Consider the following 15,195-nt stretch of genomic DNA (forward strand, 5'->3'; position numbering starts at 1 on the left):
TCATGGCCAATTTTAGAGCTTAAAAGGCATATATCAACGAAAACTGTTTCTCACTAGCAGAGTTAAATTTCAGCTGGGTGGTTCTCTAGGATTAAGGAAGAAACAAAGCCTCATTCTCAACTTCTAAGCACTCCCCCTGTTCTCACTCACTGGCCTTCTTCCACAAGAATGTCTGACATAGGGCTGCGCTGGTGAGTATCACTGAGGAAATACTCCTCAGGCCACAGAGACCACGTGTGCAAAGCCATCCATGACAGCTCAGCCCCTGGGTCAGACAGCTTCCTCATCAGTCACGAAATCACGCACCAGAATGAATGATCATCACGATAAACAGAGGCTTTGGTACTTAATTCAGAGAGCAAGGCATGCTAGATAGCCTTTAACTATTAAAACACAATGGCTAAGTGCCAGAATTTTTAAAAACTGCTTCTTGACAGGGAATCTTATGAAGCACCCTATGAAGACCAATGGTAAAAGATGTCACCAATGGAATTCAATAGGTATCACTGTACTGCCTCCTAAACTAGGTACGGCTCAGCACGGCACATCAGTTATTGGTGCCCCAGGGCTGTTCCTTTAGTACCAACGGTATTTGGGTACCTTTGTGTTGGAACCATTCCAATTATCTGTGGGGTTCCAGAAACTTGTTCTTTACCTTGCCAAGGTTTTCCAGTGATATAAGGAAACTGTGAATGCCCCAAATCCCTGATATTCAAATATGCATTCCTGCAACTTCAACTTTTGGTATGCTTAATATCTGGAAGAATACAAAAAAGAATGGATTTGGATTACAAAAATTACAGCAAATATTCATTCAACACCTTCAGATAACTTTCAGAATTGCCACTTAGTCTAACTTGCATAATCGGCTTAGTGTCCTAAATAACTATGATTCATAAAAAAATGAAAATCCCAAAGTCTGGCACCCCAAACATATATATGAAATCCTGAATTTGATTACAAAATTCTAAAAAGGTCCCTAAGCAAATTCAAGGCTATACCACTTATAACCATTCAGTTAGTTGGAAACACGTTCCTAGGCATCACAAAGACACCAGCACAAACTTAAGGACTGCATTTTCTTAGCATCATCTAAGAGTGAACTTCCCATGTATTTCTACATACATACAGGATCACAAACAGATGATGTGAACGACTCTAGGATATTGCTCCTTTCAGACCAGATTAGATTTCAAAAATAATATATGGTAAAACAGAGTAAATTACAGGTTGGAATAGGTTCTAAATACAAAATTTGTCCCAATTAAAATGTGAGGAGAAAAAAAATCCACCTGTTTCCCCTTTCGGATCACTAGTGTTACATATTTTTCATTCAGATGAAGTCACACCCTACTTTCCTAGGGGGAAAAAAGTTCATAGGTAATAAACCACCATAGTCCAACTTACCCTCTTTTAGAGAAAGAGAAAACTGAAGATAGAAGGCTAGCATAGGGTCACAAAGTACAGTGTAAAAATCAGTTTCTTTTCACCTGTTAACCTTATTCTCTGCACTATGCTCTCCTGAAACACAGCAAAAATGAGCTAGCTGCTCTCTGGGAATGGACATCTTATGTAGGCAAAAGACGGGAAGAAACCACTCCTGTAATCTGGTACAACACTTTGCTCCGTAGTTTTGCTGCCAACTAATAACCGAATCATGAACACCTAATAATAATTAGGGCAGCCTCAGACCACAAAATACAGATGCTGTCCCATAAGACAGTGAGCCTGTCTCTTTCCTAATTCTTTTAAAGCAGTTGACTATCAGGCATAAAAGAGAGAAACAAAGGCTCGCCCCTCTCTCTGACATGTGTGCTTTCCGTACAACCTGCATCTACTTTAGCACAAAGGAGAAAATAAATTCAGTGGCTCTTATACTTATCTTGACAACTGTTGACTCAATTGGTCTAGAAACTACCGCACATCCATCAGACCTGGGAACGGCAGGGTGGTAGCCATTTTCAGATTTAGCAACTCAATTTCCTGTTTTTCCAGCATATCTGAACTGATACATGACTGGAGCAGCTGTTAAAACTCTGGCTCCTGTCACCACTATCCCCTTGGGCACATCTAATACTTCCTCACTTCCGTTTCTCCTGAAATCATAGCACGTGTACATGGGCATGTGATAACACGTGTGCAGGCTAGAGAGACGAAAATCCTCAAGGACTAGTGATAAACGTCCCACCCAGGTTTGAACGTGGTAACTCTACTTTCTTGCAAATATATCTTGGTGTAAGTACAGAAGCTGTAATGTTAGACTACAAAGTGAAATGGTGTATTTAATTTTAACAAATATACCGGAATGCATACAAATTACTTGGTATTAATATTTCATATTAATCACATTGAGAAGCAATGCACTTTTTCCAATGATCCTATCATTTAAATAACAGATTCTAATTTTCTTTGGCATATTCTTTGGCATTCAACCCTACTTAAAGTCAACTTACACCCCATACAAGAAAATTAGAATCATTATTTTATAAGCACAATCATATTTTGGACCCAAACTATTATCACTTAGGTTGTTTTTCAACCCTATTTCAGAGGCTCGCCTCTGAACCACTTTGGTTATTTAAAAAAAAAATCAAATCCCCCCAAATATGGCATTTTCAGCTTTTAATTCCGTCCAAAGTAATTTTCTACAAGTCTGAGGCAATAATAAAGGAAAACTTCTGTCCTATTAACCCATACTTTTTAAAATATAATTATTTATATTATCTCTAAAGCTGATTTCAATAGGGGGTTCCAATAGGGAGAGAACAGGAGTAACTAGAGGCAATTAAAATGAGGGATTCAGAGGTCATTCTTCCCCCTGCTCACCTAGCAACCCCATCCTCACTACCTCACAACCACAAACCTGAAAGCCTTAATGGGCTACAGTTTTTTCTAGAGAGTAGGCAGTTAAGAAGGGACCTAGTTCTATAGGGTATTGTGCCTTCCTCCCACCTAATTCCTAGAGGCCTGCCTCTGAACCATACCCCTTAGCTACAGTGCATAAGGCACAGACAAATACCTTTATTTGCTGCCTATGAAATTTGCAAATTCTGATCTTTGTAAGATTTACAACTATTTAAAATGTGTTAAAAGTTACCAATAGTACTAAGTTTTCAGCTTTCCATGAGTTGAGCTTAAACTAATTCTCTTGCCTTTGCATTCTTCATCTTCTGAGATGACCATCCAATTAAAGTATTTCCTTTGTCAAACTACTCCATAATTCAGCTCCACAGCCTTTTTTTTATGTCTTAAGTCAATTAATAATTTTAGCTTATTTAAATTTATAAACAGCACTGTAAACTTAAACTATATGAAAAAAAATAATAACCCAAGTTCACTCTAGCATTTTTCTAAAGTCATTGAGAGCTTTTTCCAAAGGATTCATTCCGCAGATATGAAGTTTATAGGCAAAACTGAAGACATTTGGCCCTTTATAAATAGTCATGGGAAACTTCTTTCTCCCATACTTTTAGTTTGTTTTTACTGTAACAGATGGAGAAAAAATTTAGCAAAGCAAAGTCATAAAAAAAAAAGAAAGTCTTACAACTATAATACTAATGTTAGAACACTAAAAGCTTAAGGATATGAAATATCTTTAATAACAACAACAAAAAGACTTGCTGGAAATTATAAAGACAGTCTGACTTAACTCATAAAATAAGTATAGACTCAGAAAACTAGAGAGGAACTCCTTCCACCTTTGGTCCAGCTCCTCCTAAGCACATTTGTTTCTAAACATCTTAACCACGGAGCAGTCACTTTTTGTGAAAGTGTCTCCAGCTCAGTTTAGTACTTCTCTTTAAAATATATTCCAATATCATACAAATGTTAAAATTCTATAATGCTTCCCAAGGGGCCAAGCCTAAGTCTTTACTTGAAAAAAAAAAAATCAATCACTATCACCATTCTGCAGAATCGCTTACTGTAAGATGTATCTTGCTTTATGCAAGCATAATATTAATCCTTTTGTTACAATTTATATTTAAGTTCAATACTTAGAAGTCCTCCTCAGTAAATAAATTTTGAATTAAATAATCTCTGCTCCATTTACTGATTTCACAAGTTAGGCCAACTTGTCAGAGGGTCAGAAAACTTTTTCCATATATAGGCAGAGGGAAAATACGTTTAGCTTTGTGGGCCCTATGATCTCTGTGTGGCCTATCCATCTATAATGTGCAAGCAGCCATAGACAACATGCAAAAGAGTGGCTATGACCGTGTGTCAACAAAACTCTACAAGAACAGGTAGAGGATAAGAGATTAATATTCAGAAAATACAGAAAACTCCTAAAACTCAACAAATTAAAAAAGCAAACCCAGTTGAAAGACAAAGGACTCGTATAGACGTTTCTCAAAAGAATATATATGAATGGCCAATAAGTACATGAAATGCTTCATATCACTAATCATTAGGGAAATGCGAATCAAAACTACAATGAGGGGCCAGCCCTGTGGCTCAGTGGTTAAGTTCACGGGCTCTGCTTCAGCGGCCCAGGGTTTCACCTGTTCCGGTCCTGGGTGCGGACGTGACACTGCTCATTAGGCCACGTTGGGGCGGTGTCCCACGTGCCACAGCTAGAAGGACCCACAACTAGAATATACAACTACGTACTTGGGGTATTTGGGGAGAAAAAGCAGAAAAAAAAAAACTACGAGATCCTACCACACACTCATTAGGATGGCTACTATCAAAAAGAGCTAGAGAGGATGTGGAGAAATCAGAATCAGAAGCAACCAAGTGTCCATCGACAGATGAATGGATAAGCAAAATGTGGAATATTATTCAGTCTTAAAGAGGAAATGATGATATATGAGACGACATGGATGAACCTTGAGAACATTACAGTAAGTGAAATAAGCTAGTCACAAAAAGACAAAGACTGTTTAGTTCCACTCATATGAGGTACCTAGAATGGTCAAAATCACAGAGATAGAAAGTAGAATGGTGGTTGCTGATGCAGGGTCGGTGAGCTGAGGAGTCGAAAGAAAGATTTCTTGGACTCTCAAGATCTGGCGGTAGTGCTCTTTTATTTAGAGAATAGTGTGGAATAGCATGGGGACAGGACCCATGGGCAGTCAGAGCTGCTGCTGCCGACATGGGGACAAGACCCATGGGCAGTCAGGCTGCTGCGTGGGGACAGGGCCCATGGGCAGGAGGAGCCACTGCTGTTGCCCCTACTACTGCTGCCATGGGGATAGGACCCATGGGCAATCAGAGCTGCTGCTGGCACGGGGAGCTGCTGCTGCCGTGGGCATGGTGACAGGACCCATGGGCAGGCAGAGCTGGTGCCGGCATGTTGCTGCTGCTGCTGCTGGCATGGGGACAGGACCCACGGGCAGTCAGAGCTGCTGCGTGGGGACAGGACCCACCGGCAGGAGGAGCCGATGCTGCTGCCACTTCTGCTGCAAACATGGGTGGAGAGTAAGGCTAAATTTAAGGCATAGGTATGTGAGCCATCTTTTTACAAGACAAAGGAAAGAACATGTAAAAAAGTTAAAATGGTATCAGTGCAGGTGGGGTCTGACCATTGGGTGGTCCCACAACTTTTAGATAAGAATCAAATCGGATTAAGTAAAGGCCAGAAGCCACCACCCTAAATCAGTTACATGAGGTTGCCAGACAGTAACCAACTTAAGTCCTTGCCTTAGTTTCCAGATATAAGGCCATCCTGCCTTCCTCCCGGTGCAGAGGGGGAGGCATGGAGATTTCCTTCACAAATGCAAATGTCTCTCAAAGGGCAAGCAAACTCCACTCCTTGAAGCCTGCTTCTCATCTGCAGTTTTAAAATTAACCAGCCTAAAATCCTCATCAGTTGCCAGGGGCTGGGGGTGGGGGGAGAGGAGAATGAAGAATTATTGTTCAATGGTTTCAGAGTTTCAGTTTTGCAAAATGAAAAGATAAACGGATAGTGATGATGGTTGCACAACGATATGAAGGGACTTAATATCACTGAATGGTACACTTAAAAATGGTTAAGATGGTAAATCTTATGTTATAAAATTTACACAATAAAAAAATAATTGGACAAAAAACAAAATCAAACAGGTGGAGGGCCCACTTCGACCTTCTGGACATAGTTTGCTGACCAGTGAGTTAGGCTATTGCATTTTAAGTCCTAAGTATAAACACAATGTTTCAAAGCTAACATCAAAGTACCACTTCTACGCTAACATCATGTTCCTTTGTTTTTTCTGGCATAATTACAGATAGTTTCTTTAGTAAAGCTCATAAGATCAGAAGCCAATCTCCCAGTGCCTAGAAAAATGTGTTTTACATAAAATAAGGGCTCACAAGTTCTGACTAAATAAATGAAAAAAGTTGTCTCAAAAACATGAAGCTTGACATTTATTATTATATAAATGCACCTGGCATTTCGATAAGGTCAGATCACAATGTTATTCAATTACCCTCTAACACATTCAGAGGAAATTAGACTTTGAACAAAAAGTCTAGCATTATCTTAACAAACAATTTCATTTTTCTTATTTGGTAGTCAAATCCTACTTTTGAAATTATGCCATAAATTTAATAGCTGCCTAATAGCAAAAATAAGTACAGAGTGTTATATGACAAAAGACGGCTGTCCATTTACTATGAGTTAAATTAAATCACCCCAAACACATGAAAGTATTAAATATGATTTTGAAGACATAAACCAAATATTTAAGTTCCCTTTAAAGGCTAGGCTTTGGGTTTTTTCATATGCATTAGAATTTGTAGGAATTGTTTAAAAATATAATATAAACATGATTTTAAAAGGAACCAAGAAGGGCCAGCCCCAATGGCCTAGTGATCAAGTTCAGTGGCACTCTGCTTTGGCAGCCCCGGCTCAGTTCCCAAGCATAGACATACCCTGTGTTAGTGGCCGTGGTGTGCTGGCAGTCTACATACTAAAAAACAGGAAGATTGGCATGGATATTAGCTCAGGGTGAATCTTCCTCAGCAAAAAAAAAAGAAAGAAAGAAAAACAAAAATCAAGACAATGCATCTAGAAAGCCACTTGAAATAAAAACTCTTTAGCCATTCTGTATAATCCATGGTAGCAAACACCCTGGGAGACAACAGGCCTAGTGATGAAGAACATAGGCTTGGAGATCAGACCTTGTTTCTGACACTTTCATCTGTTAGATTTGTGTGGCCTTGAGTATGTTAACTAAACTCTCTGAACCCCAGTTTCCACGACGGTAAAATGCAGTTAACATGCTTCCTCAAAAAGGAGTAGCACAGTTTCTTCAGTAATAATACTGTAAAGCACCTAAATGGAATCTTTAAAAAGGCAAAATAAAGCCGAAATTAGGATCTTGAGTTCGCTAAAAATGATTACTAGCAGCCTCCACTTCACTTCTGGCTTCATCTCCATCTCAGCTGTTGACATCTACTTAATCAATGACTGTCAGATCTGGTTGCATATTAGAATCACGTAGCAGCATTTTAAAATTCTCAATACCCTTGGCCCAGCCCAGGCCAATTAAAATCAGAATATGTAGCGGTGTGAGAACGTGGGTCTAGTTTTAAAGATCCCCAGGTAATTTTCAGGCTGAAACTTCAGCTAAGGCATTCAACTTCTAAGTACACAATAAATGTTAGCTAACAAGAACTCAAGTTTCTACAATCAGTAAAACTTTAGAACCAATAACACACCCACATAAAAGCTTAAGAAAGCAGCTGCTAAATCCCTTCTTAATTTTTACCACACTTTCAATTAACTCCACAGCTCCAAAGCTGCAAACATTATAAAGACTTAGGGTTTTTTTTGCCTGATCATTCTTGAAAGATTGTTTCAGGATCAAAACGTTAACGTTCCTTAAAGCAAGGTCACCTACACTTTTGACATTTAAATTTCAAAGAGTTAAAAAAAAAAGTACTTATCTGTCTGGGCAAGTAAAAAACTCAAGCACTAGTAGTTCTAAAGATAAGGTACCTACGCTGACTCTTTGAAATTTAAATATATTATATTGTGGCCAGGAAAAGATTAAAAGCAATTAATGCAAGGAACTGGGAAACTAAAGTACTGGGTTTTCCTTCAGGTTTTGTCACAATTTGCTCTGAGTCTTCAGCAAAGTCACTCAGTGTCTCTGGGCTTCAGATTCTCATTTGTAAAATATGGAGTTGCACTCAATTTCTTTAAAATGGTGTTATGACAATGCAGAACTTGGAAAATTACAGAGAGATTCTTGAGAGCAGTAACATCCAAGGATAAGGACTCAACTAGGCCTCATAGGCTATTAGGGTAATGAGTCATGATTTAATTAGTTTTATAGCAAGGAATTTACTTTCCAAACCAAACAATTTATTATAACATATTGATTGCGATTGGTCCCTGCCACCTCCCGAATACTCACATCTAGGATAATTTTTTTCCCCACAATTAAAACCTTTTTAATGTTCTGGGTCTTTGAGCAAAAGAAGAAAAGGAATACTGAATATTCAATAAACATTTTATCACAGGCAGTTGGGTATGCCTAGGGGACAAGATAGACAAGTGGAAGAAGACAAAGTAGAGAAGAAATATTTTTATGCTTATACTTTTCAGAAATGGATAACCTCTGAATAAAGTAATGCAAAGTAAAATGACACAGTGGGGGTGTTACTTTAGATAAGACGTAGAAGCACATTTCCAGATGTTCCTCCTTAAATTTGCAGAGGGGAGGGCAAAATTTCCTTAAAGGTATTTTCTTTATATTCGAGAAATTAGATAAAGCAGCGTTGTACATTCTTTTGAAGTAAAGAATTTATCAGGTTAAGCTTCAAATTCTCAACAGTAAAATCTGAAGTATCTTACTACAGTCTGCTTATCACCAGGAAGCTTTTCCCACTTCCTTCATCTCAGAGCACCTGATGTCACCTGACTATTTTACTCAAATGTATTATTCGATTTCTGAACACCCCTAAGTGGATTTGGTGTATGTGCATATGCTAGGTTCTTTTTTTTAATAATACCTTAACCTAATCCATTTTCAAATCCACCAATTTAACACTATCTTATGTTGTGGTACCTGAATACATTTCAGTAGTATTCCTGAAAGCTCTCTCATCTTCAACTTACATAACTACAGCTCCATTTACAGGCCCAGGACTTTATGATTAATATCTTTCTACCTATGTATTTCTTTACTCTTACATCCTAATGTGAGAATATATGGCAGAATACATGATAATGTCTAAACAATGAAAAAACTGGGGAAAGAGCAGGAGCAGAAGTCAACAGTAATAAAGCTCCTTGCAGAGGGGAGAAGTTAACTAATTGGAACAAAATGAAAGAATTCATACACTACATATTCCTTCCATGTAAGCACCATATGAAATATCTTTTACATTCGTCATGTTTCTTTGAGACTTTTCCATGTTTCCTCTAGACAACTGCCAGTGTTCGCATGCTCTCTGATGAATAAACATGCTGTGACTGGCTCCTAAGGAAACGCCTGTCATGTTCCAGGGAAAAATGACTTCTCTACGCTTAAATCAGGAAAACTGTACAACTCCTCTCATTCATTAGTCCCAACGTCGATTTTTCCTTAACGTTTCTTTTCTGAGATGTTCATATTCTCTTTAGGGCATTTCTGCGTTCAGATTAACTACCAGAAAAGAAAGTGAGCTGGGGCAACACTCATAGGAAAAAGTTATACTCCAACAAAGGAGTTTCCCACTTCAGAAGCTCAACTAGCATCCAGCTTAAGCCTCCACTGTTAAGCAGGACGAAGGTTATTTTCAGATTCTCCCCATCTCCCGCAGAACTACCTGTTCTCATTACTGTTTACCCAAACGCTTAGCAAGGTGATTATTAGCATATCTGGCAGGAAGACATGCTTCAGTTAATATTAACTCACCATGTGACAGCCCCTTCCCCTCCAATCTCTCCTCAAACATGTGAGGATATAAAGAAAAGTTTCGTTGTTTCCAGCCTGACTGCGCTGGGCTTTGGCACCAGCAATTGGCCACAGGCACACACACCCCCCAATCAGAGGCGCGCGGCCCGCCGGGTCGGGAACTGTCAAGCAGGCTGACAGCTGGCACACTCCCTGTCGCCCTCCGCCCGCCCGCAGAAAACCCCTTCCTTACAGTCACCTTGACGTTGCTCACCTGCCTGGGCCTCAGCCCTTGGCCGAGGAAACTTTTCTCCCCCTTCCCAGGAGCTCACTTACAGGTATCGCCCGCCGCTCTTCCAGAGCGCCAACAAGGGGCCCTTTGTTACCATTCCTGCTCCCAGACTCCTCACCCAGTTCCTGGCATTCAACCGCCCTCCAGCAACCCAGGGCCGCCCCAGTCGGAAAGCGATCGCAACCGGCCAGAGCCCCCACCCGGGGCGGCCTCCGAAGAGGCCGGGGGAAGCCGCGTCTGCGGCCGCGTGTCGGGGCCAGCGCGTCCGGCCGCTGGCAGGGCAGCCCGGTCCGGGGTGGCGGCCTCGCGGTCCTCGCCCTCCCTGGCGGGCGGCGCGCGCTCGCGGCTTACCCTGCGGGGCCGGCGGCCGGCGGGGGCGCCGCCGGGGCGTCCTGCGCGCGCGGGGCTCGGCCGTCCATCGCCAGGCGGGCCGCTGCGCGGGCTCCAGCTCCGAGGCGGCGCGTCGCGGCTGCAAGGGGAGAGGCCGGCCGGTCAGGGCGGGCCGCGCCTGGCCCGGGCCCGAGCGCGCCTGGCCGCGCGTCAAGAGCCCGCCCGAGCCGCCCCAGCCCCGGGGCCGGCCCGCCTCGCCTCGCGTCGCCTCGCTCCCGGGGGCGCGTCCACCTGCGGGCCCCGCTCCCAGGCGGCGGCCCGCTGGAGCTGCGGGCGGCAGGAGGTGGCGCTGCAGCCCCCGCCCCGCGGGGTTACTGGGTAGCCATTTGGCGCGTCTCGGGGAGGGAGCGGACGGCCCAGGCTGGAGGAGGAGGAGCAGCGGGGCGAGGGGCGAGGCGCCCAGGCTCCGCCGCCACGCCGGCAGCGCAGCCCGCGGCTCCTGCGGCCGAGCTGGCCCAAACCAGACGCCCTGGGGAAACTTTCCTTCCGGGGAGAAAAGGCGGGAGGGCTGATTTCTCTTTTCCCACCCAGGGCTCCGACTTGCTTATCGAAAGGAGACAGTGGCTCGCCTGTTCCCGCCCGCGGCTGCCTCTCCCACTCTGCCCTCCCCGGGCCGCGCGCTCGCGGCCGCTCTCGAGCCGGGACTTGAACGGAGGAGAGAGCGCAGCCTCCCCCGGGCTGCGGGTCCCGGCGGGGCTCCCCCCGGTCGGCTCACTCACCCTGCCCCATGTCCCTGTCCGGAGCCCGGGAGCTCGCTGCCACCTCCGCCAGACGGCCACCCACAAGTGGCGACGAGGCTCGGCGGCATCGGAGCGAGGGAGGCAGCGAGCCGGAGCGAGAAACGGGGCGGGTGGGGGGGGGGGCGCCGAGGAGCGAGCTGGCATTTCCTCCCCCCCAGGGCTTCTGGTCTTTGGGGTCCGGCGGGGCCGGCCGAACAGAAAGGAAGCTCCCGTGCGGAGTGTTCCCATTCCCACCGCTAGGGCGTCGCTTGGGGAAGCCCAGCGCGCCCGCGGGACAGGTGGGGAGGCCGGGAGGGCACCTGCCCTGCGAGGACGACGGGAGCGCCCGGGCTGCCGCGGAAGTGGGGAGAGAAACTCGCAGAAGGAACCGGGCTGCAGCTGGCCCTCCTGCAGTCTGACCTCCCACCTTCTGGGTGTTTTGTTTTTCAACCTGACCTCTAAGATTGCTAGTCTGTTAAAAGCGTACCTGTGACACTGATCTTTCTGATCTGCGGCAGGTTTAAGCTTGCCCTGTCTTCAGAGGAATATTTCCTTTTTTTTTTTTTTTAAGCCTGTAACAGCTGTGACATGAGAACTGAACAATAGCGTGTCTGATGACGATTTATAAGCCATGAAGCGAATGATGGATTTTGTTCACTTCTTGGAAGTTTTACACGAATAAAGGAATCACATACAGAGCTGCGTGCTTGTTTGTACGCTTTAGTTCCCATGTGCATGCTCTTTAGCTAGTTATTTACACCTGGCAAACAGGTGTATTTGCATATCTCGTATATTATTATAAGTGCCAGTTGTTGTAAGGTGCAAGCAATTTTTGAAGGTCCAAAAGCTTGTTTTCAGAAAAATAACGTGAAATTAACTTTACAGTTTAAAAAGAAAAAAATGCTGCAATAAACTGTTGTAGAGAGGGTAGATGAAACAGCATCCTAAAGGATGCCTCTACTGTGGTATTAGCATCAAGTAACAAATCTGTTAGCCACTTCATCCTACCGGTAGGATAATATTTGGTAGGTGGTGAAAATTAAATTGGTACTTAGAACTAAGGCGAGACTAAATGCTCCTTTAGTTGTAGCAACCAAAAAGATTGCTGAAATTAAGTAACATACTAAATACCCAGTAATATGCCATTTGTCTATTATGGACACTCATTGGTATTTATTCCTTCCTGTGCATCATATATTCCTTTCAGTGTATCTTTACATAGGAAAAGAAAAAATGGTTTATTTGGATTACAATGTTGGAACCGTGTCAGAAAAAGTTGCTATTTAATATTTTACTTAATATTAAATCAATTCATTTAAATGTGTCTGGATTTTAGCCTTCAAACAACTCAGGTTAAACAGTTTCACGAATCAATTATGCCTCTAAATGACTAGCTTTTCCAGTTGCTTGCTCAGACAATAATGCAAACGTTGAGTAATAGTGAAACTACTTAAAGTCTATAACTTTCAATCACGAGATCAAGATTAATCTTTAATTAGTTTCTACCTTAATTTATGACATGTTAGTAATATTGACTCCATTAAGCTAATCTGAAACATAAAACATTTTCATATCTGCTGAAGGCATTTTCATTGCTCACCAATTCTTCCTGCCCTTCCTGGTTTTAGGCTAGGGGAGGATTGTACTAAGCCCCCCCTCTGCCCCCACCTCGCCACCTCCCCTGAAATGAGGTATGGTAATGTAACTTGTTTGGGTAAGTAAATGTGAGCAGACAGTGAAATGTTTCATTTCCTGGTGGAATCACTTAAGGGCTACTGTTGACTCTATGCTCTTCCCTTGCTGCTGGGAGCATGGAAATACATATTAAGATGGAGGTAGCACAGGACTGAAGGATCCTGGAATGCTAAACTATTACCCTGAGCACAGCTGCCCTGGAGAGCCCCAGGACCTACAACAGAATCTTTATAAACCAGAATAAACTTGTGTTGGGTTAAGCCCCTGAAATATTGGAGCTATCTTGTCATTGACTAATTGCCCTGAGGAACTCAAGGGAGATTTCAGAAGCATTTAACTTTCTCTAAATCATTTTTTTTTTGTTAAGAGATGCAATCACCAGCCACCCTGAACCAGTCCAAACCCCACCACAAGAGCCACGCCTGTGACTCCTACGCAGTTGGGCTGAAAAGTGCCTGAGAGATGACCTTTGCCTCACTTTTTTTTTTTTTTTTTTTGAGGAAGATTAGACCTGAGCTATCGACTGCCAATCCTCCTCTTTTTACTGAGGAAGACTGGCCCTGAGCTAACATCCATGCCCATCTTCCTCTATTTTATACATGGGGCGCCTACCACAGCATGGCTTTTGCCAAGCGTTGCCATGTCCTCACCTGGGATCCGAACCAGTGAACCCCAGGCCACTGAGAAGCAGAACGTGCTAACTTAACTGCTGCGCCAACGGGCCAGCCCCTCTTTGCCTTATTTTTAATGCTAAGATCTCCACAGTGAGGAGCTTAGGCCTTATTACCATAACCTGCGATGTATGTGGAAGCATGTTTTCCATCTGAGCCTGCACAAGCGAATTCCCACCTCTCCCTTTTGAATATTCATTATGCATCTGAAATCAAAGGCCCCTGCTGTCCTGTGCTCAGGGAGAGCCACGGCTTTGGAAACGATTTTGCCTGGTCTCCTATTTGCTGTAAAGAAACTACTTTGTGTGACAACTACTTCTGGTGAAGTGTCTGATTTTAACTCACCAGGTAGGGAACCCACTTTGGTTCCGTAACAGTCTGTTGCCCAGCGTTACTTAGGCGACCTTGGGTATAATAATGTTTGGCAACTTTGAGAATCACTAATGGCTAGACTTGGTGTTCTCATGTGATGCTAAACTATCCCCCCTGTAGTCTGCTGGGTACATAGTTCATTAGCAAACTGGTAATCCAAGTTGCTATAATTTATAACATATAAAATAAATGACATACTCTAATGAAGTGGTTATACAACTATTCATATTATCAAGTGTTTACTATAATGTAGGCCTCCTCTTTAAGTATTGTAGATCAGAGGTATGTTTTTAGAGGGTGAGTGTGGAGGACATTATATTTTTATAGTTGTTTTTACACAATTAAAAGAAAGAAAAGTCCTATTTGGCTATTACATTACTAAATATAAGTAAACCCCTGTTTTTCCTCTGTGAAGTTTAATATTTACCTATATCAGACTTTGAAGAAAATAAGAACAATACTATTTATAAGGTAAAATGTAAATTACGCTGTTCATGGCCCTATGTTTGGAATTATAATTGTATTATCACGTTATACATTTTATCTTTTGGGAGGCTATTTATAACCAAGCATTCTAGAGATTAAATGTAGAATTAGATGTGCTTTATTGTCAATTTTAATGAGCTTTTAACTCATCAGATTTTATGTGTTGAAACTTGGACAACCACTTTCTTAGAATTTCTAAGTAGATTATATATTCATGAATTAAATTTTATTTCAATAAAGGGAATATTTATTGAATGTCTGCAATACCAAGCATTGGACTAGGGAAACAGACAGCAAAGACATTGCCTCTGCCCTGAGGGGCTCACAGACTTCTGGGTGCAATAATGCTTTTGTGGCCCTCGGTCAAGTGAAAATCTAAAGGAAATAGGTCAACGATCAGTGTAGGATCCTCTACCTCTCTTCTAAAAGATAAAATTAAACATTTTTTCTATCCTAATTATCAAAAGAAGAAATGACTGAGGTTAGTATACTAACCTCTCTTTATATCTCTTATAAATGACACTATATTTTTGTATTATCCTATACATTTCTAGGCCAAGACTCTCTTATTAACATGCACACATTCCAGGATAGAGGTGAGGCCTGGAGAAACGTGCATGGACATGCAGACAGGTAAAATATATAGTACTATGGGCACAGTTTTCAGTCCCTATTCAAATACCAGCCTACACATTCTGATGTATCAGCACCAAGTTGTCCAAAATCCACTTTCTCATGCCCTCTTTAAGATGGCCTTTTGTCAC

General features: G+C 42.5%; 1 protein-coding gene across 4 annotated transcripts in view; it reads right to left on the bottom strand.

The window, feature by feature from the left end:
- COBLL1 (cordon-bleu WH2 repeat protein like 1) overlaps nt 1-11,577 on the bottom strand; it is a 161,437-nt gene extending 149,860 nt beyond the window's left edge. For 2 of the 4 annotated variants that reach the window (XM_046658150.1, XM_046658147.1), the window contains exons 1-2: nt 11,208-11,575; nt 10,450-10,567 (exon numbers count right to left, since the gene is read on the bottom strand). In XM_046658150.1, the coding sequence (XP_046514106.1) occupies nt 10,450-10,567; nt 11,208-11,456 (367 nt within the window). In that variant the 5' untranslated portion in view covers nt 11,457-11,575. Of the gene's footprint in view, nt 1-10,449; nt 10,568-11,207 lie in introns of all 4 variants that reach the window. The other 2 variants (XM_046658149.1, XM_046658151.1) reach the window with 2 other exon arrangements.
- Between the last annotated feature and the right edge of the window lie 3,618 nt (nt 11,578-15,195).

This window comes from Equus quagga, chromosome 4 (genome assembly GCF_021613505.1).
Source record: "Equus quagga isolate Etosha38 chromosome 4, UCLA_HA_Equagga_1.0, whole genome shotgun sequence".
NCBI lineage: Eukaryota > Metazoa > Chordata > Mammalia > Perissodactyla > Equidae > Equus > Equus quagga.